At 41.9% G+C, this 14,969-nt stretch overlaps 1 protein-coding gene across 9 annotated transcripts in view; it reads left to right on the top strand.

Moving 5' to 3' along the window:
* SRPK2 (SRSF protein kinase 2) overlaps positions 1-14,969 on the top strand; it is a 279,322-nt gene that overhangs the window by 243,227 nt on the left and 21,126 nt on the right. For all 9 annotated transcript variants that reach the window (XM_090041996.1, XM_090041999.1, XM_090042001.1 and 6 more), the window contains 2 exons: positions 11,839-11,939; positions 12,040-12,147. In XM_090041996.1, coding sequence (XP_089898122.1) covers positions 11,839-11,939; positions 12,040-12,147 — 209 coding nt within the window. The remainder of the gene's footprint in view (positions 1-11,838; positions 11,940-12,039; positions 12,148-14,969) is intronic.

The raw sequence follows: 14,969 nt of genomic DNA, 5'->3' as shown, positions 1-14,969 counted from the left end.
TTACTGCATTGTGTTATGTGAGTGTGACATCTTAACTGTGATTATTTAAATTTTGTGTTTTATTACTGTTGGTGCCTAGAGTTGTTAGGTTAGTTTTAATTATAAATTCCAGCAAAAGCAGAAGCCAAAATAAGCAACTTTCTTTAACTCCTTTGCATATAACATATCTTTAAGAATAATTTAAATCATTTCTATGCTCAGATACAAAATGTTGGGGAACCATGTAAGTGTCTTAGTAGATGTGTATTACGGGTGCCGTGTTCTTTCAGCAGAACATAAGCATAGGTATCTGTATGTTTAGCAATCTGTACCTCTTTGGAGTGTGTATTAGTAGAGTCAGTACTGTGTGTAACCTTAGTGCTGCAAGTTGATTTTTGAAGAGACCAAACGATTGTCCAGCAGTTTGAATTCATCAGTCTTCTGGATATTAAGTTGGTTTGTGCTTTCCACAAGGGCAGAAGGGAGTTTGTAGACTCCCTTAGTGATGGGATGCCAGCAGTCCAGAATGCAGCTTCCATTTAAGAGAAAGAAAAATATTTTTCCTCCATTTAATTACACAGATTGCCCTGCCAAACCACAATGCACTACATTGCAAGCAGGGGAAGAACTATGGTTGTTCTTTTTGCTTTACTTCTAGAATCTCCCTTGCTATGCTATTCCTTCACTTGCCTTTGCTCCTCCCCCTGTGCTTGGGGCTGCAACAGGTTTTCTATATGAACCTTCTTCATCTCCTGCAAGAGGTTAGGGGAGGAGTATAACTTTTCCCTGGACATCTGCAGTGCCTTTACAGCTCTCGAAACATACATAAGGAGCAGAGCAGGGAGCAGAATTGACCCCACAATATTTTGCTGCCACTGAAGCGGAAAGAAGTGCTGATCCAAGAAACAGAAACATAATAGCATTGGAGGGTTGGATTATGGATGTTCTTGGATGGAGTGCTTTTTCTGTGAGCCAGTGGGTACAAAGAGTGGAGCCAAACCAAAGAAGCAACCAGTAAAGCAACACAGAGAAATAGCTATAAGACAGTGTGATCCTGAAGTAGAAAACTAAATTAGGAGAGTGGGGGAGAGAAAATACTAAAGAACATCCTGAGAGGTCAGCTGAGTGAATTGCATCTGAGTTGGAGGCTGGAGCTACGTGTGTGAGTGACTAATAAGAGTACAAAGTAAAAACAATCCAAAGAAAATCAGACTGTTAGCAGGGAGTAGGAGAGCTCAGCTGTGCTCCTCAGAGGCTTGAAATAACAAGCATAAAGTCTGTGTTTTCAGTGGTGAATGGCAGAGACAAAAAATGCTGGTTTGGTGAATTGTTTTTAGAGGTAGCTAGTGACTGTTTAGCAGGCTTTGTTTAGAAACTGTGTATGGGAGCTAGGAGAACAGCTGGAGACTTATGAATGATTACAAATGAGGGTGTGGAGCAGAGCCAGGCACAGCATTCATAGAATGGTGAATTGCACAGAAGTGAGTTCCTGAGAATATTCTGTACTTGAGTTAGAAGATAAAGAGATTGAGATGTAGGGATCACCAATTGATTTATTAAATTGAAACAAATATTAAGAGGAGCTGGCAAATGATTTTTGACTGATAATTTCACAATGAAATCTTCCATTGGAATTAATGCTTAAATATTACAGATCTGGATTTTAAAATAGAGCTGTGGATCACCTGATCCAAATCGTGACAGTGGGATAATAGTCTGCTTCTGCAGTGCTAGGACAAAAGAACTACAAATTGGACAAATATCTAGTATAGAGGTGGACAGGATGATCTAAGGATCTTTTTTCCAGCTCGGAGTTATCTATCTGGTCCTGAAGTAGATTAGTGAATTTCCACTTGTATATATGGGAATAGACAAAAGAAAAAGAAGGTTTGTTCTGTTTCTGTCACATATCAGGGAAGCGCAAACAGTAGTATGGACTGATAGGGTTTCCTGTCAGTTTTTCTTTGGGTGGTAAGGATGATGAATAATAGAGAGAGATGAATTCATGAAGGCCAGGGGATCAGAGGGGTGGAGTTTAGGTTTGAGAGTGCTCTGTGATGTCTTCTAATTGAGGCAAAGCAATTTAATTTACATGGTCTTCACTGAAACTAAGGGGGTGTTATTTTCTGGGTTTCAGGACTGAGTGGTTATTAAACTATGGTTTGGAATGAAAGACAATAGGGTTTTGCTAAACTCAGACACTCCAGCATGTACTTTCAGTTACAGCACTAAAGCTAAGAGCAACAAAAAGGCATTCTAAGCAGTATGAAGTTTGATAAATTAAAGGAGTATTAGAAATAAGTAAACTAAACTAAAAGTGACACTCTGTGAAAAGTATGACCCAGCTGGGATGACTGAAATTTAAATGACAAGTTTTTGTGGCAGAAATGTTACTACTGAGTGGGCCAGTTTGCATAGGAGACATAGGGAAGATATAAGTAACCATTATTCATAAATTTGTAGAGTTTAAGGACAGAAGGGACCATAAGGTCATCTAGTCTGATCTCCTTTATTCCACTGAATTTAATTTCTTTGCTGTTATAAACACAAGCTTATTCGCTAATAAACGTGAGAGGCAAAAGCATATGATCCAGTTTTGAATTGAATACATTAAGAGATGGAAGATTCATCACTTCATTTGGTCATTGCTTCAGTGTTTGATCACCCTAACTTAAAAGTGCTGTGCTTAAATGACATTTGTCTGGCTTCAACTTTCAGCTTTTAGTACCTGTTATGTCTTGCTCAAGTAGATTAAAGAGCCTTTTACAACGAGGTATTTTTTACCATGTAAGAGCATCAAGTCAGTTTTTCAATCTTCTTTTGATAAGCAAAGCTGATCACTCTTTATCTGTTACTGGAGGGCATTTTCTCCTGCTCTCAAATATTTTGTTTCCATTTTTCTGCATTGTCTTCAATTTTCAACCTCTAAAATGGTTAGCCACAATGGTTAATCAAATATCTAGTCATAATGTTAGGTAATACTAAGATAAAACAGTATACAGTGTTCTGGTCTCATCAATGTTGTATAAAGAACTAAGATCCCCCTCCCTATCCCTATTAACTTATATACATCCAAGTATGGCATAACCAAAGCATCACACCAGAGGTCATGTTCAGTTGCATTTTCACTGGGTCATTTCTGGGTCCTCTGCTTTCAAGGGTATAGTACCCACTGACTTCTGCCAGCATGGGTCACCTCCTCTTGCTGTATAATTTTTGGCTTTATTTGAAATGCTTGGGTTTGCAAAAACTTATCCCAATCCCAGGCTGAATGGGTCCACCTTACCAGATGACTTAGATCTTTCTTTAAGACTGAACTGTCCTTATTATGTAGTAAAAAAAAAAACAACCCTTGTATATTTTATCAACAGTGACTTTGTTTTCTTGCAGCTTATTGATTCATTTAGAGTCCCTTTAGGAATATCTCCTTTCCTGATAATTCCCCCTGCCAGCTGCTTTTTGAGATCTGTTAGCTGGCTTGTAATCCATTTAAGATGTACTTTATCTAGATTGTTTAGTGCAATTTTTAGTCATAATATAATCTAATACTAAGTGAAATGTCTTATAGAATGTATTTCTTCAGCAGCTAGCTTTATCAACCAAATTTGTAATCTCCTCATTAAAGAATGAACTCGGGTTTTATGAGATCAATTTTCCATAATACCACATTGACAATCATTAATTATATTCCCATGCCATAATTCTAATTCTTTATTGACTACATTTTTATCAGATTTTTATCCTACATCAACACAATTTATGACATTTCATAATTCAGAGAGTAGCAGAAAAACACTTTGCTTTCCATGTCCTTTGTTCTAATCCAAAGTAGGTGCTGTGATGGTCAACTTTAGCAGACCCCAGACAACAGTCTTTAGATTTCTTCTGTTGGAGATTCATAAGAAAAGGACTTTAGGTGCAATCTGGGTCCTGTTGCAATCAGCAGGAGTTTTGCTGCTGAAATTGGTGGCACCAGCATGTCACCATTGGAATTCCTCTATGGCAGCTACCAAATCGTACATCAACAAGTCTTTTAAATTCTGATAAAGTAACAGAACAGATATTAAGAGGAAACATGCATAAGCAGGTAGAGGGGAATTGTGAAAATTCTTGCTGACGAGCATTAGGTTTGTATAAGCGTCATCTTACACATAGCTACTAGATATAAACATCAATCTAATCAAATATATCATCTAAAGAAATACTTGTCTCAGTGTACTAGGATGCTGTTGTACAGTAGGTAAACTACCTTTAGATTTTAGTAAGCCAGTTGGTAGAGTGCTTCACTAAATCTTACTTAGTATATGTAAAAATATGTCTGGATCTCAGAGGCAAAACCAGCAGCAGCAGAAAGGAGGAGTCTGAAGGAGGAACAGGAAGTGGAGGAGAGTTAGAGAGGCTGGGGGAGAACAGCAGGACCTGTAACAGCTCTGTAAGAAACTACTATAATTAAAGACACTGTTTATATTAAGTAGGGAGCTGCTCCTTGAGTACCCAGACAGGGTCACGTGAAACATGGTGGCAGCAGAAAGTCTGTGAGGAAGCCGAAGAGAAGAGAGAGACCTGGGCCCCAGCAGTGATTCAAACAGATTGTGAGAAGCATGGCGGGACTGCAGCCCCCAGGACAGCTGGATTTCAACACATAGAGGCTGGCACAGGCTTGGACACATGGAAGTTTGTATACAGAGTTAACCATGACTGATAAAGAAGAGAAAATGAAGGTAAAGCTGTTTTACTATCTAGTGGGGGAAAAAGGCCGTGAAGTAAGTGCAACACTGATGCCAGGAAGCCCTGACACACTAAAACAGCTAATAGAAGCATTTGTTGCATACTGTGACCCCTGGAAAAATGAGACTGTAGAGAAATATCAGTTTTTCACCTGAAATCAAGAGGAAGAGGAAGGAATAGAGGCCTATATCATATCACTGAAAACTCTGGCATCCTCATGTAACTTTGGAAACATAAAAGACTCCCTAATCAGGGATAGGATTGTGTGTGGTGCAGAGGACTCTGCCCTGAGGGAGAGACTACTAAGAGTGTTAGATCTAACCCTGGAAAAAAGTGTCACCAAATTGTAAGGGCAGCAAATTTGTCTAAACAAAGGATCAATATGATATTAATAGCCATATGTACAGAGCAGGTTCACAGGCTCAACCTAAAAGACTCTGGAAAGCAGGAACCTGACAGGCCAACTGCAAATGCTGACAATATGATTCTGTGCATGCACTGTGGGAAATTACATGAAAGGCAAAAGGACAAATGCCCAGCCTATGGAAAAAGAGTGCAAAAACAGTGGAAAAAAGAATCATTTCAGGGGTCAGTGCCATAGCCACCCAAATAGAAAAAAAAACCAGTTCACACAGTGATGAGGGATCAGGAGACTACAGATGAGGAGGAAGCTTTCAGTGTAAATTTGACAGATTCACAGACTCACAGGATCCACGCATTACAGAAAAAAACAGGGAACAACTGTATTTGCAACAATAATACTAGAACAAAAACCTATTAGATTCCAGGTGGATTGTGGAGTCACTTGCAATGTCCTTCATGTGAATCTATTGAGTGGAAGCATCAGAATGGAAAAATGTCACCAAGTGCTGTTAATGTATAACAAAAAAACAGTGAAGCCACTGGGAAAGTGCTGGCTGACTATAATAAATCTACACAAGAAGAAACATTACCGCCTGAAATTTACAGTGTTTCTCGCTCTCCTCCTTTACCTGCCTATGACGAGGCAAGCTTTCATGCCCAGAGGAAGCACCGGCCTGCCTCCTGTCTACGAGTTAGCTACCCGCCTCTCTCACCTGCCATGCCTTGATGTAATAATTAGGCAGGAGGCTGCCCATTATACACCCTGATATTGGGGGGCTATCCACAGCTCCATTCCACCCCTACACTGTGGCCAAAGCCTCGCAGATGGCATCTCAGGCAGCCAACTCAACCGTCCCCTTCCCCCATTAGCTGTGGCCCCTTCCATGGGACCTTTGGCTTTCCTTTAAGCCCTGGACCTGTCTCAGGCCAGTCAGGACCCCGAGCTTCTCTGCAATACTTGGGCATCCCTTGCAGTGGGCCCCTGGCCCTTTTGACCCCTATCTGGGTCCTGGCCCCAGTGTTGACCAGTCAGGTCCCTTGGGTTAGGTCTTAGCCTCCTGCCTGCACTCAGGGATCAGGGTCCCCCATTCCTGGCTCAGGTGCTTCACATGGTGTGCCTGGCCCCACGGGGTCACTCACCCGAGCAGGCTCAGGTGCTTCAAGAAGCTTACCTGGCCTTCCCTGAATTAGATGGAACATATGACCCACCTGAAGGTGAGGGTGGGGTTAAGGTGCCCCTACCCACCTTTTACCGGCTTGGTAACAGGCCTGACATTTCCTGGGGGCTCCTACACCACTGGGAGCCCCACCAGACCACCCACTCCCAGCAGGGTGCAGTTTTTGGTCATGCCCAGGACCAGAGCCTCCTGCTCCTACCTGTAAGATGTTCCCATGCAGCAGCTCAGCCAGGCAGTGTTTCTTGCCTGGCCCCCAGCAGTAAACTGCTCTTGTTTATATAGGTCGCCAGAGTTCTAAAATGGCCACTGTAATCAAACACCCACTGAGTGTTTGCTCTAGCCCTTAAAGTGACAGACACCACTGGTGCCCTGTCAAAAATGGTCATTAGGTTTACTACCTAACATTTTGTTAAGAAACAGAGACATATTCCAGGGCACTGGACCCTTTGAAGGGAAACTGAAGTTAGAAATAGATCCACAGGTGCAACCAGTATGACTATCAAAACACAGAGTTCTGCTAGCTCTGCTGGAGCCACTGAAGAAAGAATTGACAAACCTGCAGAAAAAAGGCATCATCACACCAGTTGAAAAAATCACTCACTGAATCAGCAGCCTAGTAGTACTAAGGAAGCCGTCAGGCAAACTCAGTGTCTGCATTGATCTGAAACCATTTAACAGGGCACTCAAAAGAAGCCACTACCCACTGCCAACAATTGAGGATGTACTGCCTGACCTGGCTAGGGTAAAAGTGTTCATAGTTTGTGATGTCAAGAATGGATTTTGGCATGTGGAGCTAAATGAATCTTCCAGCCACCCGACAACTTTAGTACATCCTTTGGCAGGTATCGCTGGTTAAGGATGCCCATGGGGATCAATTCAGCTCTGGAAGTTTTCCAGCAGAAGCTGAACCAGGAGCTGGAAGGTCTTCTAGGTATCAAGATTGTGGCTGATGATATTCTTGTCATAGGAGAAGGGGATGATAAGGAAGAGGCAATCTGTGACCATGATGCCAAAGTGCAACAACTCTTTCAGAGAGAAGCGGAACATTAAACTGAATGCCAGCAAAATACAGCTGAGAACAACGGAAGTACCCCACGTGGGACATTTGCTGACTTCAGAAGGACTGTGGCCAGACCCAGAGAAGACGAGAACCATTATGGAGATGCCCAGGCCACAGGATGTCAAAGGAGTCCAGCACCTTATTGGGATGGTTAACTATCTGTCCAAATTTTGTGCACACTTGTCCAACACTTGTGAGCCACTCAGGTTGCTAACACACAATGATGCAGCCTGGGAATGGGCACAGATCCAAGAGGAAGCATTCAAAAGAATTAAAAATCTCATCAGCGAAGCCCCAACACTGAAGTATTACAACGCAGCTGAGCAACTAGTACTACAATGTGATGTGTCAGAAAGAGGTCTGGGAGCAGTACTGATACAGAACTGGCAGCCTGTAGCTTTTGCTAGTACAGCAATGACTGAAACCAAAAGGAGATATGCATAGATAGAAAAGGAATTACTAGCAGTATTGTTTGGACTGGAACGGTTCCATCAGATCACCTTTGGCTAGAGAGTAAATGTGCAATCAGATCACAAACTGTTAGAGTTCATAATGAAAAAAACCTTGCTGAGTGCTTCTAAGAGACTTCAACGTATGCTGCTGAGACCCCAGGCCTATGATGTGAGTATAAAATACTACCCAGGGAAGTCCCTGCAAGTGGCAGATGCACTAAGTAGGGCATACCTTCCGGAGCGCAGCACAGATGGATCTGTAGAACAGGAGATAGAGTCCATTAATATGGTACAAGACTTGCCCATCTCCAAAAGCAGTCTCAAAGCAATACAGTAGAGTACAGAACAGGACGGCATGCTACAAGCAGTTAAATGAACCATCCTTGAGGGTTGGCCACAGCACAAGGCACAAGTACCACCAGAAGTTACCGCACACTACCAATGGAGGAATGGTATTCTGTTCAAGGGAGACAGCATAGTGATCCCAGCAGCTCTGCGGTGAGACATCATGAACCGGCTCCATGCTTCACACATGGGAATAGAGGCATGCCTGAGGAGATGCCTGAGGAGTGGCATCTGCTGGCCAGGCATGAATGCCCACTTGAAAACATATATGGAGCAGTGTGAGGTGTGCAAGGAATACAGTGACAAACAGCAGAAAGAGACATTGAACCCTTGTGACATCCCCTCTCAGCCCTGGGAGAAGGTAGGGACTGACTTGTTCAATGTCACTGACAGAAACTATATGGTCACCGTAGACTACTATTTCAATTTTTGGGAGGTGGATTACCTCAAAGACACTCAGGCAAGAACAGTGATCAGGAAGCTGAAGGCTCATTTTGCGTGGCATGAAATACCTGACACTTCTCAGACAGTGACCCACAATACACCTCAAGAGAATTCAAACAGTTTTGCACTAGATGGGAATTCCAGCACAAGACATGGTCCCCTGTGAACCCACAAAGCAATGGGAAGGCTGAATCATCAGTAAAGACAGCCAAGAGACTTGTTGAGAGCAAACAAGAGTGCAGGATATCTCTACCTGGCTCTATTGGACCATTGCAACACACCCGCCCAAGGAATGGACGGTAGCCCAACCCAAAGATTAATGGGCCAGAGAACTAAGACATTACTCCCCATGAGAGACTAAGCCCAGGGGGGAAGGGGTGACAGTACATAGAAGCAGCTAAAAAAGCAACAGTTTCAGCAAGTATCACAGTATAACAAGGGAGCCACGGACCTGAAACCACTGTGTAGAGGGGAAAAGGTCTGGGTACAGCCAGTAAGTCCACATGTGAAAGAATGGCAAAAGGCCATCTTTGAGGGTGCAGTGGGAGATAGATCCTACGAAGTTGTCACAGATAGTGGACAGTGACTGAAACATAACCAGAAGCAGCTGCGGTGAGCTGGCAGAGCAGAAATACAAGTGAGCAAAAGATGCCAGGATCAGAACCAAGACAACTTTGACAACTGGTTGGTCATCAGTGAGCCCCAGATAGGGGAGAAAGATGCCATGGACTCCACAAAGGAAAGAGAGACACAAGCAGAGGCCAGCTGGCAAAACAAAGACATGGACAGAACAGAAGCAGGTGTAGCACCCAGGAAATCAAGCAAATGAGAACTGGGAGGCTGGTACAACAACCAGCACACCTGGGTGGCTATGAGCCCTAAAGAACATGGCAGACCAGCAGTCAAGGCTCAGTCTCCATGGTGGGCTATGTGCTGGCAACCTCTGCCCCAACCAGAGGAATAAGTTAATCATCAGTTTTGAACAGTTGAAAGGAAAGATGTAACAATATGTCTGGACCTTAGCAAAACCAGCATCAGCAGAAAGGAGTCTGAAGGACGAACAGGAAGTGAGGGGAGGAGACAGGAAGTGGAGGAGAGTTAGAGAGGTAGGGGGAGAACAGCAGGACCTGTAACTGCTCTGTAAGAAACTGCTATAATAAAGACACTTTATATTAAGTAGGGAGGTGCTCCTTGATTACCCAGACAAGTTCACATGAAACAGTATAAATCAGGAGTGTCAGACATAGCCTGTGAGCTGAATGTGGCCTACACAGTCATATTGCCCAGGGCTTCTAGAGGGACTGGGAATTCGGGGGCAAGGTGGGTAGAAGCAGCGCCTGCCAGGGAATAACCACCACAGAGCTCTGCTTGGGCACGGGGGTAGTAGTGGAGGATGGTGGAGTAGGAGTTGTGATGACTGCATTAAACCCTGCTACTTTGCTGCTGAGTCTGCATCTGGCCTATGTAATGACTTGTGGGTCCAGATCTGGCCATGAGAAGTTCCTGACATGAATCTGGATGCAACCCTGGGAGCACAGGTGAATATGACACTTGTGGAATAAAGGATTTGTCCATCTTCCCTTGGGAGCCCTGTTGGAATCCAGTTCTGCAAGGCAATGGACAGATTTGGGATCCAATTCTGCAAGGCAGCCTTAAACTGAAGCGCTGCCGTCTCTTCCTGCAATTCCCTGCCTCGTGTGTGACAGCAGTTTCAAATTCAGCAAGACATGAGGTGAAGTCTGGCTGAAAACAGCTTTCTTGACTGTACAGCCCTATTCAGCCTAGGTGCTGTGTGATGTAGCTTCTTGTGTTTTTTAAAAGAACGTATGTGGCTACGTAATGAAAAATGCTATCACAATGCACATGCACAAGGGAGCTGAAGAAGGGCTTTACAGGAATCCCCATTTTTGACGTTTCCTAAATTTTTTAATGTTGGACTCTAAAATGTTTGTTTTCTTAACATGTTTATTGTGTGCAATTCAGGTTTTTGGGGTTTTTTAAAGCAAATTGAAAAAGCCCAGAAATTCCACTCTGTGGCTCTATACTATGCTAACAGCTGCAGGGTTCATTGGTAGGTTTGGAACAGTTAGACCCACAACGCAGACCTCTGCCACTTGAGCTAATGGGGTAATGGATAGCAGCAATAGGCTGTCATCCACTGAGTTTCACAAATAATTGCTCAAATAATTGGTCTCAGCAGAGGGATGCTGAGACGCGAGACACTCTTCCAGATTCTTGAGGGCAGTGTACTCTACTAGTCAGTGATCTGTCACTTGTCCTTCTCCCAGGTCTGTTTGCCCCCAGGTCAGAGACCCAGTCTCCTTTTCTAGCCAGTCCCAATCATATCCTCAGGCTCTGCAACTGAGTGCCACCCTCCCTGCATCCAATTGTTAATCTCTAAGCACTGGCTCCATATCCCACTCTCTCCACTCTCGTTGCCTTGCCAGCCCCAGATCCAATGCTCTGAATCTTTGTTTAGTCTCAGTCTCCCCCACCACTCCTGGTCTACTCCCCAGGCTTTTTGTCCCAGTGTCCGAACTGCCTAACCAGTCCCAGTCCAGTCCTTCTTCTCTAACCCAAGCATCTCTCTCTCATCCAGTCTTACTTCCAGTCATCACCCCTTCTCCCTAGTGAATTTCCAGTCTCCTTGTTCATAGTACTAGCGCCTCCCTCCTGTCCCCCAGTTCTTGATCTTGTGCTTCTACCTGCCCCTCCCTAGCTCTTTGTCCCAGTTCTTTTACTGTGCTGCCATCTCTTACCCTCTCTCTGGTTCTTGTCCCCTGCGCATTTGAATTCGTTTGCTTTCTAATTGCTGGCTGGCTGCCAGCTTGGGGTATGTAGTGATCCATCAGTCCTTGTGCCTCCTGTCACAGAAGCCCTCAACAGCTGGTAGTAGCAGCAGCAGAATAAGTCGTGTTCAGCTTGTATTCCCTACTTAATACAATTCAGAGAATTTATCGGAGTTCAACTTCTAAACTAAAGCCTACACCAAACATGTGCATGCTAAGATCTTTTATAGTCTTATAGATTGGCCAAGTTTGGGTGTATATTTTTTATTCCGTAGGACAGTAAAAAACAAACAAACCCAAAACCCAACATATCCCAGTCTTAGGCACGTAGGTAGGGTATCTTGTTGATGCCCCTTAACATTCTTATAATATTCAGAAAATGATTTTGATGTCTCCAGGTCTCTAAGAAATTGGATGAATTGCCAAGCCAATGTTGTCTATAGATAATACATAACTTGCATGCAATGGATACTAAATACTTTGCTTTTTGCTTGTACTAGCAAAAACTCGTGCTGCTGACTTATTGGTTAATCCCCTGGATCCAAGAAATGCAGATAAAATTAGAGTTAAAATTGCTGACCTGGGAAATGCTTGCTGGGTGGTAAGTATAAAAATCTAATTTTAAGTATTTAGCCTGCGTTGTTTGGCACAGACCCTTTTATTGTTCATTTTTTCCATTAATTTAATTCTTTCCATTTTAGCATAAACACTTCACAGAAGACATCCAGACAAGGCAGTATAGATCCATAGAGGTTTTAATAGGAGCAGGTTACAGTACACCTGCTGATATCTGGAGTACAGCATGTATGGTAAGAATAAAATATGCTGTTCTATTATCATGTCAAGCAAACCTTTATTTTACAAAAAAAGTTTATAAATTACAGAGCAGTGGGTCTAACAAAATAATTAATTTCATATTTTCTTATTAATAAGTCTTATTTTTCTTTTATATCAACTTATACACTTTCATACTAAAACTAATGCATGGATTTTTGGCGAAGAGAAATATTTTTGATAAAGTTTTTAATTGGACAAAAAAATTGAAATGAGTTTTGGAGGACATGTGCTTTAATTTTCCAAATGTCTAACCATATATCTCATTGAAATGAGTCTAGCACTTATTTCTGTTTGTATTTACAATTGACAAAAAAATACGCTTTCTCCATTCCTTTTTTCCTATAGCAGAAAAACCTAGAAAACATTTTGAATTCTCATTTATTTCTGATGCATAAGGTTTTAGGATCAGTGCCTTGCATGTAAACTCAGTGCAAGGATCTTGTTTTGGAGAAATCTCCTCAAACACAATGTAGGAAATCAGTTCAGAGGTATTCATCCAACCTTTTTCAAGTTTATGTGCACAAAGTCTCATTGACAAAAAATATCTAACTAAATCTTTATATTCTGTTCAACATTATTTTTGAGGTAGAACATCTAAGAAAATCCAGCAGTGGAGAGAAATCAAACAGAACTGTGCTACGCTCATCTCACTTAGATCCACTGAAGAGGGTGGACTTTAGGGACCATATTTTCTTGCATACCATACCCCCTCCAAATAATACATGCACCTATTTTTCTGGAGTTATGGCTATATAGAGTAGGACCAGGGCCTAGTCTTCAGATCACTTACCTTCACTTTCCTGCTTAACCAGAAGCTAAAGTTCTAGCTGCTGCTGAAGGTTGGTCTCCATGGTTGGCTCTATGATTTTGAAAGAGTTGTAAGAAGCTCCAGGATACCTGAAATAGGAGGAGAAAGACCAGGAGCAGCTAACAAACAGCAAAATTTCTCTGAGAAGGTTTAGTGTGATTTGTGAACATCAAGACCACTAAAAAAGATAAATGTTTGTCTGGAGTGAAGAACAATGGGCCATTAAGTCAGTTGACTCCCTCGGCTGCCTGAATAGAATTGCCACTACTGCTGCCTGGTGGAGCAGGAATAAAAACAGGTGCTTCTTTTCTGGGCAGAAAATCAGCTTCCCTGCTTAAGATGCATACACAAATGTGGTGGGGGGCGGGAGCTGATTTTTGGGGAAAAGGTGTGCATGGCATGCAAGTAAATACAGTAATTTATTCTTTTCTTTAAATATTTTGGCTTCTTGAAAATTTAATCCAGTCTTTGAATTTCTTGCTCTTTAATGATTATTCTCTTTGTTAACTATAAAATTTTTGTAGGGATATTTATACATATATATATTCTGATATTTATATACATCATGACTTTACCAGAATTTTTTTTTAGTTTTGCCTTTGAATAGTCTTTATTCTTTTGCCATAGGGAATGAGCATAATTTGCGGGTGCTATGCACATTCTACTAAATCTGTGGTCAGTTTCGTAATTGAGTTTTCAGATTGCCTCAGACTGTGCAAATATTGAGTTACCAGGCCCATGCTGGCATGCTGTGCTTCCTGTTCTGGACTCCTTATTTCATGCATAGCTTTGGTCTGTGAACAAGATCTTCAGCATAACATCTTTGTATCTTGGAAGTCCTCTAAGAGCTCAGCTGTGATTCACAAGATTTTAAAGCTCTGCATGGTCTGACGGCATCTAAAGAGCTCATGAGTTCTGTAAACTAAGTGCTCCTGCAGCAGACATTTAAAGTGGTGCTGTATCTGCCTAATGCTTTACCAGCTATCAGTGTAAAAGCTATCTTTTAATGAGTGCTGAGCATCAGCAGTTTCCATTGAAGCTAGTAGGAGTTGTAGGTGCTGCTCAGCAGTTTACTGCATTCAGCCATCAATAAAATACAGAACGGGGAGATGAGAGAATGGAAGAAGCCTGATATTTCAGAATTTTTGATTGTACAGGGTAATGAATGCTGTCTGCAGGTACTATGTTGTTAAAAATAGCTTTTATATAGAGTCATTAATATTTTACTACACTGGGAGTTTAATGGAAGAAAACAATCTGATAAAAGAGAATTTTACGAAGGATTAGAAGGAGGCCGTAAGGAAACAGACAAGAGGAAGAATAATTTTAGAGTAAGGAGTTGAGTGATTGTTGTGGTGAACAGTGAAGTAGCCAGTTGTTCCTATTTCTAACACATGGTATAAAATCTAGCAAACTTCATTCACTGAAAATGAAAGTGGATAAACTGCCTTAGAGTATATGGTTAGGAGTCATATGTATTGTCAGTAATCCTTCTCTTTCCCAGGATGTTTATCCCTATTTTAAAACATACAAAAGAGCTGTAAATTACTTTGTGATTATCATCAGAATGCTATATTTCATAGGTGTGAAATTGTTGCTCATTAACCAATTTTACATGTAACGATAAATAATATGTTTCATTTGTTCAAACTCCTTTTGTGTCCATCTAGCTCAGTCGTAGCTGTGCTTTCTAATACATACTTTTTGTTTATATTATATATACTAAGTTGTTGTGGTATTTCAAAAAATAAGAAAGCCAATCTATAGCATTCTCCAGGACTGGGCAAATATGTCTTTTCTAGAAACCAAGCAACCTCTCCTGTAAAGTATATCTGATTTTGATTTTGGAGATCTTTCATGTACTTGTAGGATTTTAAGGGCAAAATTGGGCTGAGAAATCCCATATTTTGGTTTGGGTTTTTCCAGTTTTCTCTGGACATAGCACCATGTAACAAGGTAAATGTGTCCAAGATTCAGGCACTGCCA

Source organism: Crocodylus siamensis, chromosome 4 (assembly GCF_052110815.1).
Source record: "Crocodylus siamensis isolate JL-2025a chromosome 4, ASM5211081v1, whole genome shotgun sequence".
NCBI lineage: Eukaryota > Metazoa > Chordata > Crocodylia > Crocodylidae > Crocodylus > Crocodylus siamensis.
Note: the sequence above shows the minus strand (reverse complement) of the source record. Positions and strands in the feature narration are given on the sequence as shown.